The sequence below is a fragment of the Panthera leo genome (genome assembly GCF_018350215.1).
Source record: "Panthera leo isolate Ple1 chromosome Y unlocalized genomic scaffold, P.leo_Ple1_pat1.1 chrY_random_Un_scaffold_84, whole genome shotgun sequence".
Classification (NCBI taxonomy): Eukaryota; Metazoa; Chordata; class Mammalia; order Carnivora; family Felidae; genus Panthera; species Panthera leo.
The window spans coordinates 76,049-93,343 of record NW_024962238.1 but is presented as its reverse complement, the minus strand read 5'-3'; the positions used below and the strand labels follow the sequence as shown (position 1 = coordinate 93,343).

The 17,295-nt window shown below is 38.3% G+C and overlaps 1 protein-coding gene across 1 annotated transcript; it reads left to right on the top strand.

Moving 5' to 3' along the window:
- Window positions 1-2,155: 2,155 nt before the first annotated feature.
- Window positions 2,156-2,875, top strand: LOC122212876 (sex-determining region Y protein). The gene has a single exon (XM_042926852.1). It carries the CDS (start codon window positions 2,171-2,173, stop codon window positions 2,873-2,875), a length of 705 nt encoding a protein of 234 aa, XP_042782786.1. The 5' UTR covers window positions 2,156-2,170.
- Window positions 2,876-17,295: the final 14,420 nt, after the last annotated feature.

The following is a 17,295-nucleotide window of genomic DNA, read 5'->3' as shown; positions in this document are numbered from 1 at the left end:
ATTTATTTATTTATTTATATGTTTATTTATTTTTGAGAGAGAGAGACAGACAGAGCATGAGTGCGGGAGGGGCAGAGAGAGAGGGAGACACAGAATCCGAAGCAGGCTGCAGGCTCCAGGCTCTGAGCTGTCAGCACAAGGCCTGACACGGGGTTTGAACTTGTGAACAGCGAGATCATGACCTGAGTGGAAGTTGGACCCTCAACTGACTGAGCCACGTGGACACCCCTCATTTTAACTATTTAAAGTGTACAATTCAGTGGCCTTAAGAGCATGAGCAACGTTGCTCAACCGTCTCCAGTGTCTAGTTCCAGAAAATTTCCTCATCCCAGAAGGAACACCCTACAACCTTTATTGGTTACTCCTGGTGCCTTGTCCTCCTTCTCCAGATGCTGACAAGCGCTAATCCGGTTCCTGGCTCTATGAATTTGCCTCTTGTGAGTATTTCACATAAACAAAAACATTGAGTATGGGGCCTGTTTTCTGCTTTCTTTCTTTCAGACAGGCTGATGTTTTCAACGTTCATCTGTGTTGCAGTGTGTATCACTTTTGGCCTTTCAATTTCAATTTTGAAATGGCATGTTCTTTTCTCCTATGTGAAATGATTTCCAGCTTTACAATATCTGCTCCTGTGTATGAGTGTAATCTAAATGTTTGATTCTGTGCCAAGAAATCTATTTTAAATTGGGTCAGGTGACAACAGATTCCCATTTTATTTGGATCTGGAATACTGAACTTCAATAGACAAGTAAGATACAAATTATGTGGCTCATACTCGTCTTTTCACTGACTAAAGTTAAGTTTTGCTTGGAATGTTTGTATTAGTGCACCATCACATTTAGTGCATAAATCACATTTGGCTATGTGGATTATCTGCATGTGACGAAGGAATCATATAATAATATCCTTAGGAATTTTGGCATCATTCTTAGTCTTGGTGAGACCTTGTTTTGTTTGTTTGTTTTTTTGGGTTTTTTTGGGGGGGTGGGGTTTTGTTTGTTTGTTTTTTAACAGGCTGTGCCTGTGCAATCTATAGTTGTTACTCCCATTTTGCAAATATAGTTTTAAGGCTTGCTTGGGGAAGTTCCTGCCTAAGGTATTACAGGACCATGTTTTAGGATAACTTCCATATCCACCTTCAGAATTTACTTGGAGGAGGTATTCACTTATTTCACTTGGTAGACCATGACTGTTTACTTTTGTGCTAAGGTTGAAGTAAAATATACAAGATGATAAGTTGGTGGCTCTAATTTAGAAATTTAATTTATATTTGTAAAGTCTTTTTTGTTTTGTTTTGATCATTAGTTCTGTGAAACTGCAGAAGAGAGTGAGTCAGGTATAAGGGTATAAGTGTACAGTCTATGTAAAGAAATCAGTCTCTTAAATGTTACCTCAGTGCCACTGGAATCGCTTGAGTTCCAGGGTCATCTGTTGGTTGTTGGTGGTGGGGGTGTTGGTGTTGGTTTGCTTGTCTTGTGTGCTTTTTTAATAGAACAATTTTTATATTTAATTTTAGTTGTCGCAGAGAGTGGCCATTAAATATTGGGTATGAAACATATATATTTTGCATTCTGTTAATCTTCAGCATAGACAGTAAAGCAGTATTCCCAGTTGTCTGGCAGTGGGAAACTGACATCGAGTTTTGAATTTTAGTTTAAGTAGAAGTGAACAAACGCGATGATGCGTAACATGCATTCAATATCCTGAATGTGTTTCTAAGGCTAACAGAATTAGGTTATCGTTAAACTTTGTGTTTGAAACATAACTTTCACGTATATCCAGTTCGCATCAGTTAGATGTACCTTCGTCCTTTGATTGAAAGGGATAATAAAATGAATGAATAACAAAGTTTGCTTCGATTCTTAAAGAGTGGCATAGAGACTTAAGCGTGGCGGATTAGATGTAAAGCACACAGGCAGTGAGCCGAGCATGAACTTTATTTCGAAGTCTGCATGAGAATAGTAGGTTGGGCTTCGGCTGTGGCCAGGGGGCGGGTTTGAGGTGAGCTGCTGGGGCGGAGAAATGAGTACTTTGCTAAGAAAAGTTAGAGCACGAAAGTCTCTGCTAGAAACAACCTTCAACGGTTAGATAATTCTCGTAACGTTTACACCTTCGAACTTTGCTACCCACCAACCCCCCTTTTTTAACGCTGCAATTTTATGCTTCTGGTATGTTGAGAGTATTGAGCAGCGATGAGCACCGTGAGGCGGTACAGCAACAAAATATCCTCGCTGTGGAGGGAACCTCTAGCGAACTTTGCACGGAGAGTCCTACCTCCAATTACCGGTGCGAAACCAGAGGAAATGGTAGAGACCGCGGTCAGGACCGCGTCAAACGGCCCATGAACGCATTCATGGTGTGGTCTCGTGACCAAAGGCGCAAGGTGGCTCTAGAGAATCCCCAAACGCAAAACTCAGAGATCAGCAAGCAGCTGGGGTACCAGTGGAAAATGCTTACAGAAGCCGAAAAATGGCCGTTCTTCGAGGAGGCACAGAGACTACAGGCGCTGCACCGAGAGAAATACCCGGGCTATAAATACCGACCTCGTCGGAAGGCCACGCCAGAAAAAAGTGACAAATTGCTCCCCGCAGAGCCCTCGTCCACACTCTGTAGTCAGCTGCACGCGGGAGAGAGGTTGTACGCCTTCCCCTACAAGGACGGCTGTACGAAGGCTGCACACTCACGAATGAAGGACCAGTTATACTCCTCCTCGGAACCCATGAGCATAACCAACTCGCTGCTGGAACCGGGACCTCACAGGACCTCCACAACCCTCCAAAACAGTCCTGAAGACTTGGCTCTGCAGCTCTCCGCGGATGCTCCCCTTTACCGTAACTTAGAGCTGGGAGTTTCTGAGGCTTACTTTGCATGGTGATTTCCTTAGTGTCGCTACCCAAGCCTTATTCATCTTAACTGTACTATTATTTCCTCTGTCACTTAATTTCAAAATAAAGCGTGTACACATGCTTAACAGATAAAGAATTTACACGACGTTTTCAACTGATCCAGCTGGGTTTACAGCTGCTTAACTTGGCAAGAGAGCACCTTAACACTACTGAAACTGCTTGATTTCCAAGACGGCCTGTGTGTCGTTTAACAGAACAACTGTCGTATCCAGTTTTCCGCCGATTGGGTACTAAACTAATAGCTGCAAGTAAGTATATATTGATAACCTGATAATCGTCAGCATAGATAACAGAATCTTCATTCTGTATTTTAAATCCTGTGACTCAAAAATACACTAATGAGAAACACGGACAAAATTGTCTTATAGAAAAAAATGTACGTCCATGGAAAACTTCGTATCCTTTCAAGGAGTACGCAGTCTGTTCACTGCTCTCTCAGGTACTTTCCCCGGCTTTGTAAACCCCAGATAATTAACAACTGGATATGTAAATTACGTCTTCTTTGCTAGTTTTTATTACATCCCATCCCTCCTGTGGAAAAACCGGTTTGGCCGCCCTGGGCAATTCAATTCCTCTCCTCCGCACGTATCTGTGCGTTTTCGTGTCCAGTTGGAACCAGTGTTATCATCTCTCTGGTAAAATAAAACGTTTATTTAACTCGTGTTCGTTTTTATATCTCTATGGCACCCACACTTTGATTCTTTTTCTGAAACTTTTCTTCTAACAATGTACTTGTTTCCACCGCTACCTAACTGACACATGTACACATATATGTACACACATTTATGTGTGTGTATATATGTGTGTGCGTATATATGTGTGTATATGTATATATATATACACATGTGCACATGTGTATATATGTATACATATACACACATATATATGTATACACACACCTAAGGTAGAGACACAATGGTGAGAATAAGAAGTATTCAGATTATTGGGGCAGTGGGATGGAAGGGGTAGACCCAATCGAGCTAATCTGGTGTAAGTGTCAGTGAAAACTTAAATGAAAGGCATTATAAATTTTACGTATAGACTATAATAGAAAACTGGCAGTTTGCAAAGAAAACCATCACTTTTTAAAATAAAAAAAAAATTGATGGCCAAAATATGTATCATATAGCAAAGTCAATTTTCCAATACATATATTCCAAAACTTTAAAAAAAACAATGCTTCAAATAATAAAGCTCAGACCTAAAATAGTATGTATATGTTAGAGCTAAATGTCACATTTTTTAAAGAAAGTTCAAGACAAACAAAAGGAGTTAACTAGGTAGACTAATTTGTTGCAGAAACAACATTGCTTGATCCGAGCTTTATGCCGAATAAATGACAAATATATATTGCAGTATCTTTGAAACAACTTCCTGAACTTCTTTGTATTTTTAAAACATTTATATACATGAAACATGTACACATGTCTCGCTCTCTCCTCTCTCTCTCTCTCTCTCTCTCTCTCTCTCTCTCTCTCCGTGTATATGTGTGTGTGTGTGTGTGTGTATGTGTGTATATACATGTGTATATACACACACACATATTGATATATATTTTACATATTCATATTTATATTAAAATGTTTTCTATTTAAAACCTCGCTTTCTACATGTTGTCCACACATAAACTCTGCCCTCACCTTCATCACTGATGGGGTTTTGGGGGTGATGGGGCTGGGGGGGGGGGGAGGGATTCAGAGCTGACAGCCAAGAAAGAATTCTTGAAGACCTTTGCAAAAAAGGTCATTTTGTTAAAGCAGGGGGACAGGACCCTTACGTAGAAAGAGCTGCACTGGGGTCCAGAAGGGTAACTGATTATATACCCTCAGGTTGGGAGGGGGTCAGGGACAACATAAGTGTCTAAGGAATTTTGGAAGCAAGGTTTCCAGGACCTTGAGGGGCTAGCTGCTCTTAGGAAAATCACCATTTATTACAGTTTAGTAAAACCTCACTCATGAGACCCTTCAGATGTTTATCAGGGGCCATAAGCTTGGAGTACGATTCCCTGCATGTATCTTGGGGGAACTGAGATGAAGGAAGTTTCCAAAGGAATTTTTATACGTTAAAGTAGATTTACTGGATCTGGGAGGGGAGGGGGTCAGGATAATGTTAAGCCAAGATACCCTTATGCCCCTAGCAAAGTGTCATCATAGAGGCAGCTGAACTCCTAGAGGGAGGTCACTCTGTCTGTTCCAAGGACTTGTCAATGAGCTGCAGGCAGTAAGGGAATTTAAATTTTTCATTTGCCTTAGTTTCCCACATCACCATGGCAAGCACTTAAACCCCTTTCCTTTCTTCTTGGGTAGCCAGGAGTGCCTGAGGAATATCACACATATTCCACCTGAGGGTGGGGGGTGGGGCACAGGTCACGGTTGAGGGGGTGGGGAATGCTGGCTTGTGCTTTGCCTCCAGCTTACCCCATGCTCCCTCATCAATTACCGTTGGGTTAATTTTCCTTTTCTTGAACTTCAATAAATGAAAATGCAAAATATCATGTCTGGATTCTTCTGCCTACCATAATTTCACTGGCATTCAGTGCATTTGTTTTAGAAATTGCTGTGATTATTTCATCCTACTTTTCATGGACACGTGAATAAACGTTTTCTAGCTTTAGTCATTAAAAATAGCACTGCTCTTTGTACATTCATTTACGTGTACATGGGAGAGTATTTACATGCATTTCCGAGGACTGTGTATCCCAGACAGGAGTTGCTGCATATATGTATTTTTAGCAGGTTTTTTTTTTTAAAGCAAATAGCCATACCAAGTATTCTTCTATTTTCTAATGGACATCTGCTATATTTTAAAATGCAACATTTAAGAAATATTTATACAGACAAAAGGACCAAACTAGGGCATGCCCTCTAGATGTCATCTGGATTTGACCCCTTTCTCTGCCACCTGCTGGGCCTGACCTTAGACAATTTACTTTACGTGTCTGGCCTTCAATTTTCTTACCGTTAATGTAAGTAATGATATGATGATCATGATCACGATGCTGATGCTGATGATGGTAACAACAATAATGTAACAATAACAACAAAACCTACCTCACTGGAATGTGAAGAGTAAATAAGGTATACACAGATCCAGTGAGAGAATGTATACAAAGTACTTAGAACAGAAGTCTTCATTGGTAAAGGATTAACTATTAGTTATTATTAACATGAAAGTAATTGCTCCATGTAGAAATATTTTAGTGGAAGAGTCATGTTGATATCCATCACTGATGTATTTAAATAGATACTCATTCACTAACCCATCACTTTTAATAGTTAGAGTTTTCTCACTGATGTGAAATGTCACTTTATCATATACTCATTGTCCATGTGTACGTAGATCTGTTTCTGACCCTTAACTTAAATCAACAGAGGAGTCTAATATTTTAATTAATTAACATTTGATTTCATGTTGGGTTGCTTAAAAACAAAAACAGAAAGTCAGGTATGACCTTACGTGAGATACCACACACAGTTCTTAAATTTCTAGGTCGACATGTTAGAACAAATGCTTATAACTGAGTAACCACCATCCCAATCAGGGTATAGAATATCTCCATCATCCCTTGAACCCTAAAATTTCCCTGTACTGCTGTGTAGCCAATTTCCTCCACGAATGGCATAATTTCGATCATTGAGAGATTAGTCTTGCCTGAGTTTGAGCTTCAGGTAAAGAGAACCATAGAGTTCTCTTTAATTAATTAGTTAATTAGTTAGTTGGTTAGTTAGTTACTTACTTACTTACTTACTTACTTACTTAGTTAATTAAAGTTTGTATCAATCTACCACAGTTTGTGTGAACTTGCTGATGGATGTTTGGGTTGTTTTCAGTTTGAGGGTTTAATTAATACAGCTGCTTTGAACAGTTTAGTTCAAACGTCTGAGTGAACCTAAGTTTTCAGTTCCCTTGGGCAACTCGTTAGGGGTGAAATTTCTGGGTCATGGGATAGCTGTATGGCTAACGCTGTGAGAAACCTTCCCAAGATTTTCCCAGACCTGTTGTGCCATTTCACATTTGCACCAGCAATGAGATTTCCATACGTGCTCATGAAAATGCTCAGCAAAATTTGGAGTTATTTGGTCTCCTAATGTTTAACCATAAAATGAACGTGTGTAATGATTAATTAAAATAGCTGTCAACCTCTCCTTTATTTTCTGCCTGAGCAAGTGTCCCGTCATTACTCTTCCTCCTTGGAATTTGTAGGCTATATAGGGTTTTGTTTTGTTTTAAGTGTGTTGGTACTTTTTGAAATGTCTGTGCTGAATGAAATGACCAGAAAATTCTGCCAGTGTTTTCACTGGGAGCACAAAAAACTGGTAGATTAAATAACAGAGATCAGCAAAACAACAGGAATGTAGGGTGAAAACACAAAGAGTGGTTCTTGCCTGGTGTTTACATAAGGTGTTCTTCGTATTTGTCCAGTAACTGTTTGTGAGACTGTGGAAAAATAAAATTGCCTTTTCCTTTATTGAGAAAAAGGAAGGCCCCTCTTGCCCTCCTGTTCCTTAGAGCATTCCCTCTAGACTTGTAAATTCTTTCTCTGCTCTTCTGTTGAGATGTATGTAAATCTTTTTAAGAGCTAAATAAGCCCTCTTAGTAGTGTGGCAATCTTGATGGCCTTGGAGTGGACTCTCTTAATGGCCTTGGAGCCTTCTCTGAAGTGTGAAATGTAAACATTGGCAAAGAGAGTGCCTTTAGGTAGGAGTTCAGCCCAGGCACCTGGCTCTAGGCTGTAACCACTCACTCACTTGTCATAGAGATAGGAGAAAACTCCTTTAGAAAAAGATAATTAGTTAACTCCAGTTTATAACTAATATCTCGCAGGATTAAGTCCTTTAAAATGTTAAGCACTGGTTCAGTTCAAAAGCCAAAACTGGACATGCAAACCCCACTTCCAGAGTTTAGGGATCTTCTTTGTCAAAATACAAGGCAGAATAAGAATAAGAATGTTTAGTATTCATGTTACACCAGGGTATTAGGACTACCATAAATATCCTTAGTGTTAACTAAAATTCGTTGGACTAAGTAAGGTTTCTTTCCTTCTTTATGACAAAATAAAGCTCCCTTTCACTGAAACAAAGAAACATACATGTAACCATTAAAACAAACAAACAAACAAACAAACAAACAAACAAATCTCTTTGCAATCTATAGCTTTGGGGATGTACTTATTTTAACAAGAAAGGCATTTATTCTCATTCCACATTGAAATTCTCTTTCCTGGCGAAGATTCAGGAATTTTCCAACATTGTTAAACATTTGAGAATTAATAAAATTATCCACCGCCCCCTCTTGGATCAACACATTGAAAAAAGAACCATTAAATATGTTCTTAGTGGAGCCTAGAGGTGGACAACCACATGAAACTAGGATCATATCTATAAGATCCTTCCTCCCTCCCCGATTTGAGGGACCTTAGGATTTACTTAACCCTTTCAATATTTGCATTTATTTTCAACATCCTCACTCTCTTGTCAGACAAGAAATAATCTGGGGGACTCAGAGAGAAAATCATAAACTCTGAGGCAACCCCCGATTATTAACAAAGGCGGTGTTTCTCACCCCTGCTTTTATCGCCAAGTTGTAGAGAAGACTTTTAAAAGACAGGGAATCCATCCCCTTACTGTCCACCCCCAACCCCCTCCCCCTGTGCCCTGCCAGTGTTATTTCAATTAGCTTTTCTGTATGTAAAGTCACCAACATATTTCCAAACATGGAAGTAATTTTGTAAGGTTCTGGTTTTTATAAAAATGCAATTCCCCACTTGGAAAACTATTTCTTTAAGTGGGAAAATAGTGCCAATCCGCTGCATGTAATGCTTAACCTTCTCTGCCATACTCTCTGTGCAGTCACTAACTCTTGAGAAGACCATGTGCCTATGTTTGTTTCTCAAGGTACCCTGGCAACACCTCTGTGCAAGGCAATAATGAGTTTCAGTCCCTTTGCTGGCTCCTATGACGCCTTTCAGCAGCTCAAATGAAGTGACTATGGAGCATAGTCTCTTTTTGCCTCACAAAGAAACAATAAGGGGAATATAGAAGGCTTGTTGATTAAGTAGGCATTCACTAAGGTAGGGGGCTGTGGGTAAGAACATTACAGATGGTGTGTTGTACTGCTCATTGTTAATTACCTGAGGAAAAAGAACATTTGAATTCAAACAGAGCAAACTGGAGATTTCTCCTCAGGCAAACTCAACGGCTGAATAGCAATTTCTCCAGAGCAAATGAGACAAATAGGGCTTACTGACACAGTTTCATTCACGGTGTAACTAAGATTTTGTGATCCTTTATGGACCACTCTTCCTCTTTAATACTTCAGGGCATGGTTGATTTTTTAGAATTTAAATCCAAGCCTTCTGTATAAATCAATCCAATTTTAATTTTTTTAAGTCACGGTAAATGAATAATGAATGATTGATTCATAGAACAAAGTGTCTTACTCCTAAATGTATCTCAGCACTTGAAAATTTGATGAAAGGAGGTAAGTAATGTTTTCTGTAAGCTTGTATTAAGTGTAGAGGAATACATTCAACTTCTATTACTCATAAGTGATTTTGTGTTTTTTTTTAATTTTAATATAATTTAATTTTTTACAATTTTATTTTAATACAGAATTGATTACTTTTTACAAATGCGGAGGTTATAGTACTTTCCATTTAGAACGCCTTTTCAGGAGCTTCATGGTCAGATACTATCTTATTTGAAAAGTATTACATTGACTAAAAGTCAACAGTTGAGAATATTTTAAATAAAAAACAAAAACAAAAACAAAAACAAAAAAAACCTTTATTTATTTATTGGGGCACCTGGGTGGCTCAGTCGATCAAGCGTCCAGCTTCAGCTGAGGTCATGATCTCGTGGTTCAGGAGTGCAAGCCCTGCATCGGGCCCCTCACTGACAGCATGGAGCCTGCACTCATAATTTATTTTGAGAGAGAGAGAGAGAGAGAGAGAGAGAGAGAGAGAGAGAGAGAGAGAGAGAGCGCAAACATGGGACAGGCAGAGAGACAGGTGGGGAGAGAAAGAATCCCAAGCAGGCTCCACACTGTCAACACAGAGCCTGACAATGGGGCTTGATCTCATGAACCATGAGCTCATGACCTGAGCCAAAATCAAGAGTCAGACTCTTAACCAGCTGAGTCACCCAGGCACCCCTTCCATTAACAATACTATGGATTGTTTAAATGTTAGAACCATAGTCCTAGATGAGTGAAACGCTGAACCATAAAGAGAATTTTCACATTCCATCTAACTTAAAATCTTTTAAATGTGAATTTGACTTTAGAAAATTTGAAGAGAATCCTTTAAAATGGTATTTTCTGGAGAAACCATTAGGAAGAGGGCCCATTACCATAGTGACAAGATTACACTACACATGCTGTTCTGCAATTTGCTCCATTTCAATTTTAGTATAGCTACATGCACAGAACGCATACCTACACACACACACACACACACACACACACACACACACACATACATACATACACATATATGCATACATTCATACACACCATCTTTTTATAACTGCCCACAGACTTAATTTGGCTTTGTTGATTTATATTTCATTGCATTACTTTTAGGCTTTGGCATATGAAATAATTTCAAACTTTATTTGTTATGAAATTAGTACCAGAAAAGGTGTGCCCTTGTTACCAACGTCAAATTTGTCTGTGTACCAGATGTACACTAAGCCAATGTCTGTGACACCAGGTTTGAGGCAAAGAAAGCTCTATTATCAGAAGGGCAGCCCAACAAGAAGGGAGGCGATTGTTCCCAAAGCTGCCTTGCCCTCTTGAGCCTAGGGCCTTGCCCTCTTGAGCCTAGGGACAGCTTACATATGCTTAGGGAAGGTGGTGAATACATGAGATTAGAGGGAGGGAGACTCTTGAAACCTTGAGTGAGGTGGGGCCTTGAAACAATCTGGAAGTATGCATTCTTCTGGACCCTGAGGCCCCTTTTGGGACGATCCGGAGCATCAGGAACTTCGAGACAAATGTTAGCAGCTGGCTCCCATCAGGTTTCTATAATCAGTGGGGAAACAGGGTGCAGGGGTGGAAAAAGAAAAGTTCACAATTGATCGTGCATGAGGTTAGAGTGTACATAGAGCATAATTAAGTAGGGAACAAAACCGAAGGAGGAGCTAAGTTAAGAATGCAACTAATACAACTACAGTTCTGCTTGTGCTTTCTAACGAGGCCAGGAACCAAGTGTCCAGCCTCACCCTTACCTAGTTTCAAAAATTGCATGCATCTTGATGTAGTTGCTTTCATGCTTTCCTCCACATGGATGTACATTTTACGAAATTCCCCTGGAAACCTTTCTTATTAAGTAGCGTTTATCATGTGTTTTTGCCTCTCAATATTCTAGTATGCATTTCCCAAAAGACAGTCTGTTACATAACTACAATTCAGTGATTAAATTCAGAAAAGTTAACACTGATCTGACACTAATTCATATTCAAGTATCTCTAGCAGTCCAAATGATATGCTCTAAATCATTTTTTTCCCCCTTTCTAAGATGCCATCCAGGAATACACATGGCATGCAGTTGCTGTGCCCAAAAGATGCTCAGGAATTGTCCATCAGTTATTTGGTAGAAAGTTAGTTGGTAGAAAGTCACCATGTTTGGGTTTGTGTGATGTTTCTTCACAATTAGATGGAGTTATGAATTCTTGGCACCACTATCACTGAAGTGAGGTGTCCTCTGAGGTGTCTCATTTCTCATGAGCAAATGTCCATCATTTGGCCACGGGGGTGCCCACTGGGTGTTCCACATTACAGCCGGTGTTTTTCTGTTGTAATTAATAAGCAATTGTGGGGAGATGATCTGTGTCCACTTTCACCCATGATTCTGCTTGCTTTGGTGATTCTTGTGTATCTTTTCTTTCTTACACACAAGGTAGCATGCTATGGAGACTCTTGTACTATTTTTTGCTTTGTAGTATAGCCTGGAAATAACTCCTAATCAATTCAGAGACAGATTCCTCGTTCCATTTTATCACTGCGTAGACTCCATGGCCTGTACATATAATGCTGTATTGAACGACAGTTGGCAGTTTGGGAGGTAAATCTCGGGGTAAATTTGCAGAAACAGAATTGTTGGGTCAAAGGGTCAATGCATACATACTCGTGTTAAGCACTGTGAAATTCCATTCCATTTTGCACTTCCACCAGGAGTGTTGGAGAGCGCTTGTTTCCCCACAGCCTTGGAAAATGACTATGTTCTCAGACCTTTCAAATTCTACCAGTCTGACAAATCAGAAATCATGTCACAGTGTGTTTTACTTTGCATTTCGTTTATTTTGAACAAAGATGAGGGCCAATTTTCTCTATTGTAAGTAAACGTAGATGTCATGCATGTACGTATGTGTATTATAGCATAATCATTTATTTTTATTGGGGTACAGTTGACCCCTAACATTCATTTCAAGTGCAGAACACAATGACTTGATATTTGTCTACACTAGGAAATGATCACCACAGGAAGTCTAATTACTATCTGTCACCACACAAAATTATAAAAAACCGTGTTTTCCCTTGTGATGAGAAGTTTTAAGACTTACTGTCTTGGCAAATTTCAAACATACCGTGCAATACTTCCCAAGGCATCAGTTGATGCCTGAAACTCTGGATAGTGCCAACTGCCATCTATAGTGTAGTTTTCCTGTATATACATACCAATCACAATGTTGAATTTTTTAAATTAGACATAGTGAAAGATTAACAACAACAACAATAAAGTAGAGCAAATATAAGAATATACCAAAATAAAAACTATGTGCATTTGGCCTCTGCCTCACAAAATATCTTATTGCACTGTACTCACCCTCCTTGAAATGATATGAGATGATAAAATGCCCACATGATGAGATGAAGTTAGGTGTATGACATAGGCGTTGTGATGTGTCTCTAAGCTGCTACGGAGCTTAAAAGATATCAGAAGGAGGACCTTCTGTTTCTAGACCATGACTGACCACAGGTGACTGAATCTGTGGAAAATGAAATATCAAATAAGGGAGGACTATGGTAGTCACCATGCTGTACGTTATAGTTTGTGACTTAACCTATTTTATAACTGGAAAGTTTTACCACTTGACCCCTTCCATCCATCTTGTCTACCCCTATCTTCTCCCCCATGGCAACCACCATTCTGTTCTCTGTATCTGCAAGTTTTATTTTGTTAGTTACTAATTTAAAAAAAAAATTAGATTCTAAATATACGGGAGATCATATGGTATTTGTCTTTTCCTATGTAACTTATTTCACTTAGTATAACGCTCTCAAAGTCCACCCATATTGTCACAAATGACAAGATTTCATTACTTGTTATAGCCAAGTACTAAATATTGCATTGTGTGTGTATATTATATATATGCACACATACATATTTATTCTACATATACATATACATCCTATTTTCTTTATTCCTTTACTCATGGATAGATACTTTGGTGGTTACCATATCTTAGTTATTGTAAACTATGCCATTATGAACCTACAGATGCTCCTATCTTTTTGAATTAGTGGGCTTTTAAAATTCAGATAAGTGCTCAGAAGCATAATTGCTGGATCATATGCTGGTTTTATTTATTTATTTGTATTTATTTATTTATTAGTTTATTTACTTATTATTGTTATTATTTATTTATTTATTTATATTTTTATAGTTTGTTTATTTTCAGAGAGAGACGGACGTGCACAAGTGGGGGAGGGGCAGAGAGAGGAGAGAGAGAATCCCAAGTAGGTTCCTATCTGTCTGCATAGAGCCCAACATGGGGCTCAAATCCAAAAACCATGAGATTATGACCTGAGCTGAGAGCAAGAGTTGGACACTTAATTGACTGAGCCACTCAGGGGCCCCTCTGGTTTTATTTTTAGTTTACTGAGGAACCTCCATACTGTTTGCCACAGTAGTTGCATCCATTTACATTCCCACTCATGAAGTTTCCATTTTTTCCACATCTGTACCAAAACTCTCTATTTCATGTCTTTTTGATGGTAGTCCTTCTAACCAGTATGAAGTGACAACTCCCTGGACCTAGATTTGCATTTCTCTATAATTACTAATGCTGTTTTCATGTGTCTGTTGTTCATCAGTACGTCTTCTTTAGAAAAGTGTCTGTTCAGGTCCTCCACTGTTAAACTGGATTAGTTAATTTCGTGCTATTGAGTTGTAGGAGTTTTATATGTGTTTGGATATTAGCCTTATATCAGATACATGACTTGAAAACATTTTCCCCCTTTCGGTAGGTTGCCTTTTCATTTCGTTAACACTTTCCGTTGCTCTGCAGAACTTTTTGGTTTGATGTAGTCTCCTCAAATGACAGCTTTTGTTTTCATTCCTTTTGGGATCAGAGCAAAAGACTTACATCAAGATTAATGTTAAGAAGCTTCCTGCTCATGAAGAAAACTCCAGATATTTTTATGTCTGAAGGTCTCAGGTCTTATATTCAGGTCCTTAATCCACTTTGAGTTAATTTTTGTGAATGGTGTAGGATAGTAGTCTGATTTCATTCTTTTGCAAGTGGTTGTCCAGTTTTGCCTACCCCATTTATTAAAGACACCGCTCTTTCTGTGTATATATCCTTGCTTCATTATTGTCAGTTAATTGACAATATATGCTTGGAGTTATTTTTGGGGCTCTCAGCTCAGGTCATAATCTCATGGTTTTTGGATTTGAGCCCCATGTTGGGCTCTATGCAGACAGATAGGAACCTACTTGGGATTCTCTCTCTCCTCTCTCTGCCCCTCCCCCACTTGTGCACGTCCATCTCTCTCTGAAAATAAACAAACTATAAAAATATAAATAAATAAATAAATAAATAAATAATAACAATAATAAGTAAATAAACTAATAAATAAATAAATACAAATAAATAAAACCAGCATATGATCCAGCAATTATGCTTCATTATTGTCAGTTAATTGACAATATATGCTTGGAGTTATTTTTGGGGCACTCTATTGGGTTCTCCTGAATTATCTGTCTGGTTTTTTGTCAATATCATACTATTTTGATTACTGTAGGTTTGTGATATAGTTTGAAATCAGGGAGCATGATGACTCCATCTTGGTCTTCCGTCTAGGATTCCTTTAATTATCTGGGGTCTTTTGTGATTCCATACAAATTTTTAGGATTTTTAAAATACTACTTTTGTGAAAAAAGCTTTTGGGATTTTGGTGGAATTGCATTAAATTCACAGATTTGCTTTGGGTAAGATGGACATTTTAATAATATTAGTTCTTCTAATCCATGAGCATAAAATATCTTTCCATTTATTTGTGTCTTTTTCAGTTTCTTTCACCAGGGTCTCACAGATTTCATTACACCGGTGTTTCACAAATTTGGTCCAATTTATTCCTAGGCACTTTATGACTTTTGATGTAATTGTATGTCAAAGAATTGTTTTCATTTGTCCTTCTGATAGTTAATTGTTAGTGTATCGAACACACAGCAGATATTTATTTGTGTGTTCATTTTTCACCCTTCTGTCTTACTGAATGTGTTTAAGACATTCCAGTAGTGTTTTGGTGGGCTCTTCAATGTTTTCTACAGAGTATTTTCAAATGCAGAGAACTCTAATCTTCCCGTTCCAATATTCATGCTCTTGTGTTTTGTTTTGTTTTGTTTTTGTTTTCTTCTTGCCTAATTGTTCTGCCTAGAACTTCCACTACTATGTTGAATACCAAATGTGAGAGGAAACATTCCTGGCCTGCTTTCAGCTTTTCACCACTGAGTATGATGTTAGCTGTGGGTTTATCATATACAGCTTTATTTTGTGGAGTTAACTCTCTGAATTTTTATTAAAAATGGATGTTTGAATTTGTCGAATGCTTTCTCTGCACCTATTGAGATGATGATATGATTTTTGTCTTTCATTCGGTTAACGTGGTGTCATGTTGATTGACCGGCAGATATTGAAACATCCTTGCATCACTGGAATAAATCTTACTTCATGGTAATTTATGGTACTTTTAATGTATTATGGGTTCAGTTTGATAACATGTTGTTGACGATAACATTGTGCAGCTATCCCTCTCAGGCATATTGGCCTAAAATGTGTGTGTGTGTGTGTGTGTGTGTGTGTGTGTGTGTGTGTGTGTGTGTGTGTATTTCTCTTTCTGTGAAATGTTACAGGATTTTGATTGGAATTTATTTAAATATGTAGTTGCATTTGGGTAACAAGGACATTTTCATGATATTAATTAAGTTAAACAGATGATTTAACTTTTTTCTTTCTCACATCGATCCCTTTAATTTCTTTTTCTAGACCGATTGCTATGGCCAGGACTTCCCACTATGCTGTTGAAAAACTAATGGCAAGACTTGACATACATACATACATACATACACACATACACACATATACATACATATATGTGTGTGTGCATGTTAATATATTTAATTTATATATATATATATATACATACATACACACACATACATATATATAAGTGTGTGTGTGTGTGTGTGTGTGTGTGTGTGTGTATACATACATACATACATACATACATACATACATACATTTTGATCACGTCATTATTGGTCATGATGTTATCTGTGAGCTTGACATATATAGCCCTTATTAGGCTGAAAATTTTTTTAGTGTTTAGTATTTTTATCATGAAAGAAATGTCACAATTTGTCAAATACTTTTCCTGCATCTATTGACATAATCGTATTATTGTATTCTTTTATTGTATTAATATGGAGTAACACGCTTATTAATTTGTGTGCGTTGAATAATCCTTGCATCCCAAGGAAAATTCCCACTTGACCATGCAAGGAAACATAAGGGGAAGCCCCTTGACTCTGGCACTCCTCACCTTACACCTTCCGCTACTTCAATAAAAGCTGTGTTTGCATACACTCGAGTGTTGCCCCAATACCCAGAACCAACCAGTTGGGGAATCCAAAACCTAAAAATATAGTGCCACCTTCGGGAATACGCAGGAAAGGTTTATAATGGCCAGATTTGACCTGTTAAGTGCTCTAAACAAATATTTAACCTAGAATAGCGCTTAGAACTTTAAGTGTGAAAGAGGCACGTATTCTCAAAGTCTATGAAAAGTCAAAGTAATATGGTATTATAAAAAGAAAACAATAATCACCCATCAACAGAGCTCACTCAAAGACACGGAATATTGGAATCTAACTGGTAAAGAATTCCAAGTAACTGTGGGGTGCCTGGGTGGCTCAGTCAGTTAAGTGTCAGACTCTTGATTTGGGGTCAGGTCATGATCTCACGGTTCATGAGTTTGAGCCAACAACAGCGACGACAACAACAACGGCAACAACAATAGAATTCCAAAGAGTTGTTGTAAAGAAATTCAATAAGCCTACCAAAGAGCTCAGAAAGGTAAATCACTGAACTCAGGAATAAAATTA

Coding starts and splice junctions, on each gene's coding strand:
- LOC122212876 (XM_042926852.1), top strand. CDS start 2,171: ATGTTGAGAGTATTGAGCAGCGATGAGCACCGTGAGGCGGTACAGCAA.